At 43.0% G+C, this 12,722-nt stretch overlaps 1 protein-coding gene across 1 annotated transcript; it reads right to left on the bottom strand.

Annotated features, from left to right (window-relative positions):
* Nucleotides 1-5,838: 5,838 nt before the first annotated feature.
* OTUD1 (OTU deubiquitinase 1) lies at nucleotides 5,839-11,740 on the bottom strand. The gene has a single exon (XM_021533106.3). The coding sequence runs from the start codon at nucleotides 11,554-11,556 to the stop codon at nucleotides 10,285-10,287; it is 1,272 nt and encodes a 423-aa protein (XP_021388781.3). The 5' UTR covers nucleotides 11,557-11,740; the 3' UTR covers nucleotides 5,839-10,284.
* Nucleotides 11,741-12,722: the final 982 nt, after the last annotated feature.

Here is a 12,722-nt window from a genome sequence, read left to right on the forward strand (position 1 = left end):
CATTCAAACTTGTAATTTGTTTAACCTGCTCATGAAAACCAGAGAAAGACATCTTTGTTCCAAATGGCTGCTAGATCCCATCATTAATAAGGAACATAGTTCCTACTAGGATATCACCAGTAAAAACAAGGCTTGTTGTTAATAAGAAGTGTTGCTATGTCCTCTTGAAAAACAGCTGTCACTCTGTGACTCAGGGGCTTTAGATCCAACATTACCAGGACACGTGCTGTGAAAAGTGGTAATTGCCACTGGGAGTGATGGATGCTGCAAGGGAGAGGGAAGAGGCACTGGGATCAGACGACAAGGACAGGTCAGCAGAAGGATGGGAGAAGGGGCTGAGAGGGTGCTGTGGTTTGACACCAGCCAGCAGCTGAGCACCACGCAGCCATTCACTCACTCCCCCACCAGCAGGATGTGGGAGAGAATCGGAAGAGTAAAAGTGAGAAAACTCGTGGGTTGATATAAAGACAGTGTTATAGGAAAAGCAGAAGCCCTACATGCAAGCAAAGCAAAACAGGGAATTAATTCACTGCTTCCCATGGGCAGGCAGGAGTTCAGCCATCTCCAGGGGAGCAGGGCCCTGTCACATGTAATGATGACTTGGGAAAACAAACACCATCACTCCAAAGGTCCACCCCTTCGCCCTTCTTCCCCCCACATCATATACTGAGCTATATCCTGTGATGTTCTACAGTATGGGATATCCCTTTGGTCAGCTGGGGTCACCTGTCCCAGCTGGATCTCCTCCCAGCTTCCCAGGCACCCCCAGCCCCTCCCTAGCGTGGCAGTACAAGAAGTACAAAAGGCCTTGACGCTGTGCGAGCACTGCTTTCCAATAACAAATATCTCTGTATTATCAACCTTGTTTTCAGTACAAACCTAAAACACAGCCCCATATGAGTCACTCTGAAGAAAATTAACTCTATTCCAGCCAAAAGCAGCACAGGCAGCAAGAGCAAAATTAGAGCAATGCAGCAGACGGAGGTGGGAATACAAACTGGTGGAGCAGTGACAGCCCTGCCTGGGACAATGGGGAGCAAAAGACATATTTTTTAATTAGCCAGAGCAAAAGAACAATTTTTGCATGTGTATTGGGTCGGCATTTTGACCTTTTGAGTTTACATATGATTTTGAGAACAGTCAAATTCCTCCTAAATCTTCAGGGGAGTCGGGGGGAACACCCAAAAAAACCCCAACACCCTAACAGGACCAAGTTTGCATGTTTCACGGAAATATGACTGTGGAACATCCATTATTTTAAACCACCCTTCTGCACTCTGCAGTTGTAGTATAGGTGGGAGGTGACAATTCAGATCTTTGAGTCCCAAGAACTGGCAATGCAGGCAAGACATATTAGCTTGGGGCTGGAAAGCAGCTGTTATGTAATTCCCTCTCATCTTCACCAGAACTGCTGAGAAGTGATTTATGTTATTTACAACTGCTATAACATTTTCCTGCTTTTAGTCACCATGGCTTCCTATTAAAAAGCAATTTGTTTATACATGGAAGTTGTATATGTAATACAGTATTTTTAGCTCTATCCCAGGGCTACATATTCCTCATAAAATTATTGCAGCTTGATATTGCAAGATTGTTGCATGGCAGCCATGCACCAAGTAATACCTTCAAACCGAGTCCATAGAGCTAAATCCTTAAAAACTGACCTGTGCTCCCAAGTGTTGACAATGAACCCAGGACCCTGTGCATGCACTGGGGAGAGAGCAAAATAACCCTGGGAGTCAGAATCCTACTTGCCTCCTTCAGAGACCTGCTTTTTCCTTCTACCTAACAAGCACCACTGTGTGATGCTGCTGCCCCTGCTGAGCTCGGTGGCATCTCTGCCCAGCACTGTGTTCTGCACAGCAAACATTCCCCAAAGGACTAGCACAGTTATTCTCTTTCTGCATCTCACTCGGCAGCATAGAAGGAAGACAAGTCAAAAATGGCATTTCAAACATGGTGCAGGTGATGAGTGGCCTTCCATAGAGCTGTAGCTTTTACATTCTCCCTTTCAAAGATTTTAATTCAAGAATCTGAGTAAATAGACTCTGCATTTAATTCCTCATCTGAAATAACTAGAGGCAAGGGCTGATCTTTCAGGAAGGTGACAAAGTTCAGGGGTTTGCTGGAATGAACTTGCCCAGCAGCACAGCAGCAAAGAGCTAAATTAAGCTCCATACTCAAATTATTTTTCCCCTGAAGAAATTAAATCTGGAAAATTACAATAAAGTGCATAAGAACAGGAAATGTCATATTTTTATAACATCCTATTCACATATTTCCCATCCAGAATTCCCTTATTATTTATCAGAGTGAACCCAGCTACAAACATTTACTTTAAAAGCCTTTAAAGGTGAAATTAATGCTACTTTATAAACATACTTTTCACAGCTCTGTGCTTGAATTACACCACAACGTTGTGAAATTGAAAACAACACATAAATCATGTTTCATCAAATGAAAATTCTACAATACATTTTGGACTGGACTTCCAAGAAACAAGATCTCTGTTCATATTTAATCTCAAGATAGGAAAAGGAAATATGAAAAAGTAAACTTTAAAAGCAAGTATAACTGACTTGGCACAGATTTGTATTTTTTTTGGTGAGAACTTCCGAGTGAACAGAGATAGAACTGATTCCACGTTCTAGTGGTGTATAATTTCTTTTTCCTCACACTTCATACTAGACAGGAGTGACATAAGACACCAATGGGATATGATGGAGGACAGAAAAATAAGGACAGAACAGAACCTTGTCTGCCGCCTCTATCAATATCAGGTGACCCAAAGAGACATGATACAGCTGCTGACTGGCAAGAGCTTAATCCAGAGAGCACTGAGATAAAGCTCAAAGGCTTGAGGAAGCACCAAAAGTCTTAGCAGAGATTAACTCAATCCCTTGACTGAAGTAGAGCATTGAATATCACCTACTTGGTCTCTCAGGGTAGAAGCCCAGTTGGCAAAACGATTTCCTGTAGATGTCAGAGCCCAGGCCACTGCCAAGGTTCCTGTTATATAACCTGTCCCTGTGACAATGGCTCCTCACAAACACAGCCTGCCCAGAGCAGCTTCCCTTGGGGTTTTGCTTCTAAAAGTTTACATTTTTTGGGAATTGTTTGCCATTTTTGTTTGGGGATTTTTTTTAAGGCTTTGTTTGTTTGAAATTGTCACAACCTCAGTGTAACAATAAGGAGTTTGGAAGAGCATATGGACTACTGTGTCCCAACAGCCCCCTTTGCAATAATATATTTGGTGAATATGTTACTGCAAACAGTAACTCAATCTTTAAGTCATATGGAAGACATTTCTCTACAAATGCTTCTTTAATTCACCTAACACATCCTAGTGTTGTCTTATTTATCCATTTTGGAATATTTGTCTCTGGACAGAGCTAGAAAAGGAGAAGAATCTGATTACATAAATGCCATCAAATAACTGAATTTTTAATTGTTTGGTATAATTTCTAGCAACTTCAGGTGTTGCATAGCCTCTTCAGGGCCACTGCTGTAAAATACTAACTGAAAATGGAAATCTACCAGGAATCACATTCACGTGAATGCTTCAAATGAATTATCATGAGTATATCCAAAAGGACAGCTACCTAATTGACAAAACATCCATAAATATTTACTTCCTGGTAAGTAAGATAATGTGCATGCAAAAAAATCTAAAAACTAAGAGCAAAATAACTAAATGGAGATTAAGTTTTCAGGTAAGTGTAAAGCTTGTGCTGTTATAATGCTGCTTCCCATCCAACTCCCAGTGGGACTGCAGCTTTGCTGAGCCAAATGCAGTATATAACAGGCAGTTTTTTAGCCAACTGTTTATTCACCATTCTTATGGGTATTAATCTGAAGTAAAAAAAAAAACTTATTCTACATGGATTCAACTTAGTAGTTCAGGGAGAACACAGGCCACATGCACAAACATTCCTCACCCAAAGTCAAAGCTCTCTTTCACTGGATATTAGAATGGTGAGAGATAAATGGGAAAAAAAAGCAATTACATCTAAAAGCAAAACATTATTTTCTTTCTAACCTAGCAGTATTAGTCTCTTGTGTAGCAAAGAGATCCTGAGTGTAGCAAAAATGCAAGTTGTTGTGAGATAATTAAGAAATAATAAATTCGAGTGCATTAAAGCTTTTACATCAGCAGTCACAATGCTGATCTATAAGTTGACATAACCATCTTTCAGAGCAAAACAAGTCCTTTCACAACCACTTCATTTTGGGCACCACTTTTCCCTTGATTATACATAAACAGAAAATCAGCTGTCACCTTCTAAACTCACTCAAATGTCCTATTTAATTAGGTTTTGGTTTACAGAGTAACTACATTCTATTGTTAATCCTGAATAGGCATTATGATTGATAATCAACAAAAATAAAAGAAATTTTAAAATTGCAGATAGAGTTTGCAGAAATAATAGGAATATTGTTAGTAATTACTGAGACAATAAATTTATCATTGCTCCTACCTTAAACCACAAAAGGCAAGATCAGTCCCTCTGAGTAACCTACTCCAGCAGAGCTGAAGTTTATCAGGAAAGCAAACAAATCATATAAACACGTTAGTTAACTGCTTAATTGCTTGTCATGTCTCAATCTTTAAGTCATATGGAAGACAGGCAATTTAGATATAAAACATACTAGTTTTGTTTATTTACAAAGGGAGTACATTTTAACCATGGGCTCTCCCTAAAAAATATCAAAAGAAGCTCAGTTGGAGTTCCAATGATCATGTTATTTCTAAAAGCAGACATCTAAACTTGAGTACAGTATCAGCAATGGGAAGAAATATTGCACTTAGTGGTATTGGGTTAAATTGACAGACTTTACCAAATTCCAAATCATACCCAGAAATCTGAAATCATTATTTTCTTGCCCAGATATGTTGGTTAGTTAAACAGCTGGAAAATGAAACTTTATGGTCAGCAAAAATAGAAGTTTTGTGCAGGAAAATTGCTGGATCCTTGTACCTGTGAAAAAAAATATGGTTTTGCTAATGTAATTATGGATTAATTTTTTAAAAAATAGGTATTTCAGCATACTTCAGCATTTGACTCTCAAAAATCTGTTAACATGCTTTATGTGATTTTTAAAATCACATTGACCTTTGCAAACCATCTTGATGTTCAACCATGCTTTAAGTCTTTGACACTCACTAATAGAAGTTCACAGGCAAGAAAAGCATCCAAGTGTCCAAAGAAAAGTCTTTGCCCGTGAAATCCTTCCCATTCTTTAATGAGTGTTGCATCCCTGCCTCATTTGCAGCCCCCAAAAGCTGGGCAGTACAGGAGCTCCGTAACGAGAGCCCCGGGGAGCAGCAGCAATGGTCCTGGAGCTGCCACCAGACCAACGGCCCAGAGTCAGGATGTGCTGCTGGGGATGGGGGTGAGGAGGGGAGATGAAGGGACAGAAGGTGACCTGGGCTCCTTCACAGCCAGATCCCAGCTCCAACTTACCTCCTACAATTGCCATCTTCCCTGCAGATGCCACTCTGTGCTCAGCTTAACTGCGCTGCAGTGCTGAAGGTTCAAACATTATTAACCAACCGTGCCTTGTAAGAACTCATTCGTTTGCTTCCTACAACTTCCAGTAAAACTTCATTGAAATAAAATAAGGATTAAAAGCAAAATGGTTTAAAAACGCACACTAAAAATGCAGCAAATGTCATTATTTAAGATCACACAAGAAAGATGAGTTCATCCCTGTGTACATGCATCATGCTATTACAATTGCACACTCACCTTTTCTCCAGAGAAGCTCTATCTTACTCAGTAATTAGGACAAATTTATGAGAATATGGGAGTAATAACCACTCATGCCACAGAAACCTGGAACGTGACAGTGGTTTATTTCCATTGATTTGCAGTCTGAATACTATGTATGGGTTTCCTTGTATAAACATATTTTAAATACTAGCTCCAGAAAAAAAATGGCTGAAGTACAAGATATTACTGCATTTCTGTATCTTTTTATCCATTAATAGTATAAACTTGTTATAAAAAAGACAGAATATAAATGAAAACTGAACAGGAAATATCAAAGCCACTTTTTCAAGCGAAACACACATGTACATGTTACAAATCAGCCTGTATGTTAGTAAAAATTCGAAGTTTAAAATTTTTTGCTTCTTTAAAAAGTTCTGATGACTACACAATTGCATTTGGCAGACCTGTTCTTTCAAACAGTTACTGTCTCACTGGATGCTGTGTATTTTCACACAACCATGCAATTCTGAAATGAGACAATCTTTTAAACAACAAGACTCCGGATTTTTTTTCATTCTATACCATTTTGCACCAACATTCTAGGAACACTTATAACTACATATCAATAAACTGTTGAATAAATATAAAATATTATAAGCAAATTATAAGCAAAACACAGTTATTGCCAGGTACTTGTCTCTGTTTTGAGATATGCCATCATTTTCTGCTTGAATTCAGAAGCGATACACGAGCACGCTGACAAATCACTAAAACAAAATTGAAATTTTATCCTCAAAAATCCTACCAAGTAATTCTGACATCATAAAAACAAAAGTAGACAGTAGAAATACTTGTATTCAGGTGACTATGTACATATATAAGAAATACTGAAACACACCTTTATTTACAAGTGGAATTAATGTAAAATATTTATCTTGCACACATGTAATGTATCAGCCAAATACAACAGGAGAGATAAATTGCTGTAGCTGGCATTAGACAACTTCTGTGTGTCCTGAGAAAGTTACTAAGCACAAAGTGTCATCCACTTAACTTTCTGAAGAGCAAGCCCTTGACTGAAATGGAAAACAGTGATACTTACATAAATCTTCCCTTTCCTACTTGCACATCATCCTTATTTTGGGATTCCTTGCTTCATGTAACCAAGTCCGTTCAACACACATAACAATTTTAACATATCCCTTGAACATTTAGTGACAGAATGTCATAGTCTTGGCAACCTAAGGAACTCCTGAAATGCAGCATCCAACATGTCAACTAATTCACAACTGTGTAACAACATACAAGCAAAGACATCACAAAGCTTATGCTCCCACCGACTGAAGTTCACATTAGCTCAGTTTAGAATTAAAGCATTTTCTACCTGATTTATAGGACCATGCAAGTGGCATATTGAAAATCAACCTCTTTTTCTGACTTATTGTCAATAATAAAAAGTCTGTTGACCAAAGTCCCCAGACAGGCCTAAGGATTAGCTGGGTTATGTAAGTAATTAGCCAAGGTTAAAATAATGAGCCACTGAAATTATGATCCAGGACAATATCTGTCCTTCCCTTGTTACTGGAATTGTTGAATACAGGGCAGTAAAGGAAAACTTGCATCTACCTCTGCTTTTTCTGGGGGTAAGAATAGTGTTACAAGCAGTTTTGTAAAGCTCTGTCCACATTAGGATCACTGCTTCCATAAAATTTGTCCATGAAACTGCCTCTACTCCTGTTCAAACAATACACCACTAGCTTGCATCTGAACCTAGTGTCTTAGCTGAACTTTAAACACCACAGCTATTATAGAAAACACACTTTCAATGTGTCCAAAACATCTGCAATGCCATTTTTCCAATTTCCTTTTAGACACAGTACATAATGCAAGTTGCAAAAACAAGTGCCTTGTTACACGCTTCAGCAATACACCCTCCATGTATTTGCAAACTAGTTCAACAAGTAACCTAGTTTTTCAAATTCCTTAAAGTTATCTGCATGCCCTCGTGACTCATGCAGTAGATAGATTGCTGAGGAACTCTGTGGGAGCCCATCCCAAGGTCCCACACAGTTGGTTTTTAACACTGCTTTGTTTATTTGTGATGTTTTTGTATCATTTTTATCGCACAGAGTGAACATTATGCTGCACCAATCCCTTTTGCTTAGCTTACTGAGCATTTATGAGGTTTGTGTTGCAAAACACAAACAGAATTTGTGATCACAATTCATGACACAGCCAAAAACAGTCATTTTAGAAGACTTAAATGCATGTGGGTTTTTTTTAAAGTTTGGGATAGTCACAACTTTGAATTAATTAATCACATCCAACCCAAAACTTTAGCAGCCTGGATAAAATGTTTTTAATTAGTCAGCACATCATTGACGTTTAGTAATGCTGTATTAATATCTTTATTTTTAGTAATGTGAATAGACATTTTCCCTATAAACTACCTCTGTTCCTTATGAACAGATCCATGACTGCATCTTTGCCATGCTCTCACCTCAAAATTCAGCTTTCCGAAGATTCATGGGTTAAGCAGCAGTGGACTAGAAAGACTGGGGGTTTTCCACCACTGTTTACATACTCTATTAAATAAAAATATTCTATTTACCAATGCTTTGAAAATAACATAATATTTAAATCTACTCTTTGTACCACATAAACCAGTAATAATTATATACATCAGTCCCGCAGATCTATCACAGGTGCTCAACTAAGACTGATGCATTTCAGCTATTTAGTTACTTTTTAATCATAACTTTAGTACCCTTCTGTTGTTTAAGGATGAAGACGTTTTACCATTTTGAGATCAGGGACTGATTTGTAAACATACGTGCACTTTTCTAAACATGTTTAAACAACCTGAAAGACATTTCCATCTTGCAAGGGGAGTAGAAAGCTGTACCTCCCTGTAACATTACTGTGTTTGAGTAACAAGAGGGTGCCAAGGTATCACTACTGACAGGACAAACCTCGAGCAAGTTTGGGGCTAACTGCAGAATGGAGGTTCCCAAAGACCAATGTCCAAGCCCACGTGTGCACAGGCCAGCAGAGCTGGCTCACCACCAACCCTGGCACCACGAGCTCACAAACTATGCCTGAGAATTCCCCTTCTAAGGCATATTAATATAGGAAATGGTTTCTCACTAGCAAACACATACTAAGATCTCTTGCAGTAAGAAAATAATTAGATATTCAATTGTCTTTAAATGCCTGCATTTCTTTCACATATTAACAGACACCAGAATTATCAGTGGTTTACATCTGTAAAGTACCACACCCCTTCTTCCCACCTCTCAGTAGGAGAGACTAAGGCAGAGAAGCTATAAAAGATCCTGTGAACCCACCCGCAATTCTTCCCCACACCAGGAATGCACAGGGCAGAAAAGAAGAGCACAAGTAAAATTATATTCTTTATTCATTCCATTTTAGCTGTGAATATTCCTATTATACAAATACAGTATAAATTCCGAAATCACAATATATTACAAAATAAAAAAGTACAAACTGCATTACTTAATAAATATATCTAACAAGTTAATCAGAAAGTAGAAGAGACAGAATCCAGATTGGAGACATTTAAATGTTTGACCCAGCAAACCATACAAACCTCAATTTAAGTATTTTTTTTCTTTTAAACCATAATGTAGAATACCATTCCTGATTTCTTGATTAGAAAATAAAGTCACGTGAATAAAATGTTGTGATCAGATAATGACTTGTTGGTGAAACACCAGTGCCAAAAAAGAAGCAGGGCTTATACGAAAGACACCATAGCCCCAGAAACAAGAACACAAACACTGAGGTGCAGCCACGGCAATTACTGCCAAAGCAGGAGACTATTATCTAGTCACAACATTCTATTGCAAGTTAATGTTCTGTTATTATAGATAAATAATGTAAGTGGAGCAGAGAGTGAGCCAACCAGGCAACAAGAGGCCAGTTTACTCAAAACAGTAATTAAAAACAGAAGAGTCAATTGCTCCCTGCACTGTTCACGTGTAGCTGCATTCCAACTGGCTCAAAGGACCTATTCTGTGCTCCAGGCAGAGAAAGCAATTGTTCCTAAAAGCAGTCTGTTCTCATTTTGCCGCACTTTTAAAAACACATTTTCATCAACTAGGGGGGTCAGTTTGACATCAACTTCATTTGGTAAAAATATAAAGTTTATGGGTAAAAAACACAGCAAAAAATAGCTGTTACATCATAAGCCTTATTTACAAAAACTGTTTACAAACGTTTTTGGCTGTACAGCTGAAAGCCAGATACTAATGCAAGATGTAGAAGATGGAGGTAACAGTTTAAAAATAGTGTGCAAAAAATACATTCTCATAGAAAACAGACAGTGGGGAGGGGAGACACAAACATACACGGAGAAATCTGCTTGCAAATAACCCGAGGCTAAGTTTTTACAACAGAATATTACAACTACGTCTGTATTTATCCCCCCGCAACCTACAGTCTTTGTCCGTCTGGGGTGCTGCTGCTTCATTAAGGATTAAGGCATCACCATCACAGCGAGCACACCTCTCTGTCAGTCCCTGCAGCGAAGCTCCCGGCCCAGGCGGTCTCATGAGCAGGCATTCTGCTCAATGTACATCTTGGACAAGGACACCGCCATGGACTTGGCCAGCTCCTCGTCCCGCCTGCGCTGTACCTGAGTCTGTCTGCACCACGCCTCGTACTCTGGGTTGGGGCACACGCGGTCCAGCACAGCATCGTAGTGCCCATTGCTAAGCCAGCTCAGCCAGATACTGGGCCGCGTCGGGTCCTCGGGCCCCAGGTAGTGAACCATGGTGGAAACGGTGGGGCTCTCGGGCCGGCCGCCCGTGGTCAGGTGGATGTTCACGTTCAGCATCTGCCCCATGGCCAGCAGCTCCGGGTAGCCGGCCCAGGCCCCGTCCTGCGCGGCGCCGATGAGGAACTCTCCCACGTCGCCCTCGATGATGGGGTTGAAGTGGTCCAGGTGGTCGGCGATGTAGTGCACGGTCTGCTCGCGGAGCTCGCCGTGCAGCCGCTGGTCCCCGTACACCGCCTTGCAGACGGCGCGGTACAGGCAGTTCCCGTCGGGGATGATGTGGAAGCGGAACCGGCCCTTCTGCCGCAGGTACTTGTCCTGCTTCTCCACCTCGGCCAGGTACAGCGCCAGCTTCTCGCTGCGCTCCGCTCTGCCGCCGGGCGCCCGCCGCACGTCGGGCCCCGCCGCCTCCTCCTGCTCGGCGTGCGCGGGGCCGCCGCTCCGCTCCGCGGGGCCGCAGCCGGGAACCAGCCCGGGCTGGGCGCCGGCGGCCGCCGCCTGCAGCGCCTGGCAGTGCTCGCTGAGCCGCAGGCTGCGGTTGCTGGGCTCCTCCGCCGCCTCGCCGTCGCCCCCGGCCTGCCGCACGCTCTCCAGGATGCCCTCCAGCCAGGCGCGGCTGCGCGGCGAGCCCGGCACCAGCTCCGCGGCGGCCTCGGCGCGCTGCACGATGCGGATGGGCACGATCCGCTCCAGCGGCCGCCGGCGGCTGACGGTGACCTGCGCGCAGGAGCTGAACTGCGGGCCGCCCGCCGGCCGCCCGGCCGGCCCCGCCGCGGGGCCGCTCGGCATCACCTCCAGGCAGGACGAGAAGGCGGGCATGGCGGCGGCGCTGCTGCTGCCCCCCGCGGGAACGAAGCTCTCCTTGCCGGAGCTCTCAGCGACCGCGTTCGGGCCCGCGGCGTCGGCGGCGCTCGGTGCCTCCGCGGCGGAGGGTCCCGGCGACAAGGAGACCTTGAAGACGGCGGCGGAGCTCGGCGAGGCCGCGGCGGCTGCTGCGGTGGCGGCCGCCGGGTAGTGGGTGATCACGGAGCTGTAGAGCTGCATCCTCGGCTCCCCGCGGGCGGCGCTTTATAGGCGGCGCCGCCGTCGCAGCCGGGGCGGGGAGCGGCGGCGGGGGCCGCGCTGGGGCTGCCGAGGAGGATGAACCGCCCGAGTAAAAATAAACAAGGGCATCACCGCCCGCCCCGCCCCGGCCGGGCCCCGCGGCCGCAGCAATTCCGACTGCGCCACCGGCGCGGCCCCCCCGCGGCTCCGGCCCTTCTGGAAGCTGCGGGAGCGCGGAGGGAGGCGGGGCTGCCCGCACGTCAGCGAGCGCCGCCCTGCCCCGGCCTACGTGTGCTCGGTGTCACGGCTCCTGCTCTGCGGGGCGGGCACGGACAGAAGTCATTGCATCCATTCCGTCTGGGACAGCTCTGGGCGCTGGCTGCTGTTTGCCCACCTGCAGTCTCACCCTGGGAAATGCAGTACATGCATGCAAAGGTGCGTGGTATAAACCGGCACATGTTAACAGGAGACACACGCTCTGGAACATGGGTCTCATCAAGAACATTGATAATTGTTTTATTAATGCCGGTAGTAGCACTTTAAAATTAAGCCATGTCTTCTAGCCTTAGCTGCGGTATAAAAAAAGTCATAAAGCCTTTGTCCAGGGACAATGATGACATCTGTACGCTCTCCATTTTGACTGCGTTCTGACTGGTATGCTGACCAAGAAACACCAGTTTGCACTATGATCACATGCTAATACAGACAGTCATTCCTAACAAAATGGGAAAAAAGGTATTGACGTATGTAAGTTCAAAGTGATAACTTAAAAACAGTTCTGGATTCCATCTCACAGCCTCATGTATCTTCAGGAAAGTTTTAGTAATCCAAACAGATTGTACAACTCTAAAAACAAATAAACAAAAAAAAAACCCCTTTATTTGGATATTCTGAAAAGTTTCTTTTCCTCGTTCCATTTAATTCCATTAATTAAAAAGGCAGAATAAGAAGATCAGTTGCAATATACTGCAATATCCGAAATCATTTTCTTTGGAGCTTTGGTTGTATTTTGTATCAATGTTTAGGGATATACTTCCTATCCTCGGTCTCTGCAGTTAATTCCAGGGCAACCAGTAACACAATATGGAATTTCATTCTCTTTACATGGAAAACATATTATGACTCACTCAGCTAAATTGCATATTGGAGAAAAAATGCTCAAATCC

Source organism: Lonchura striata, chromosome 2 (assembly GCF_050655825.1).
Source record: "Lonchura striata isolate lonStrDom1 chromosome 2, ASM5065582v1, whole genome shotgun sequence".
Taxonomy (NCBI): domain Eukaryota; kingdom Metazoa; phylum Chordata; class Aves; order Passeriformes; family Estrildidae; genus Lonchura; species Lonchura striata.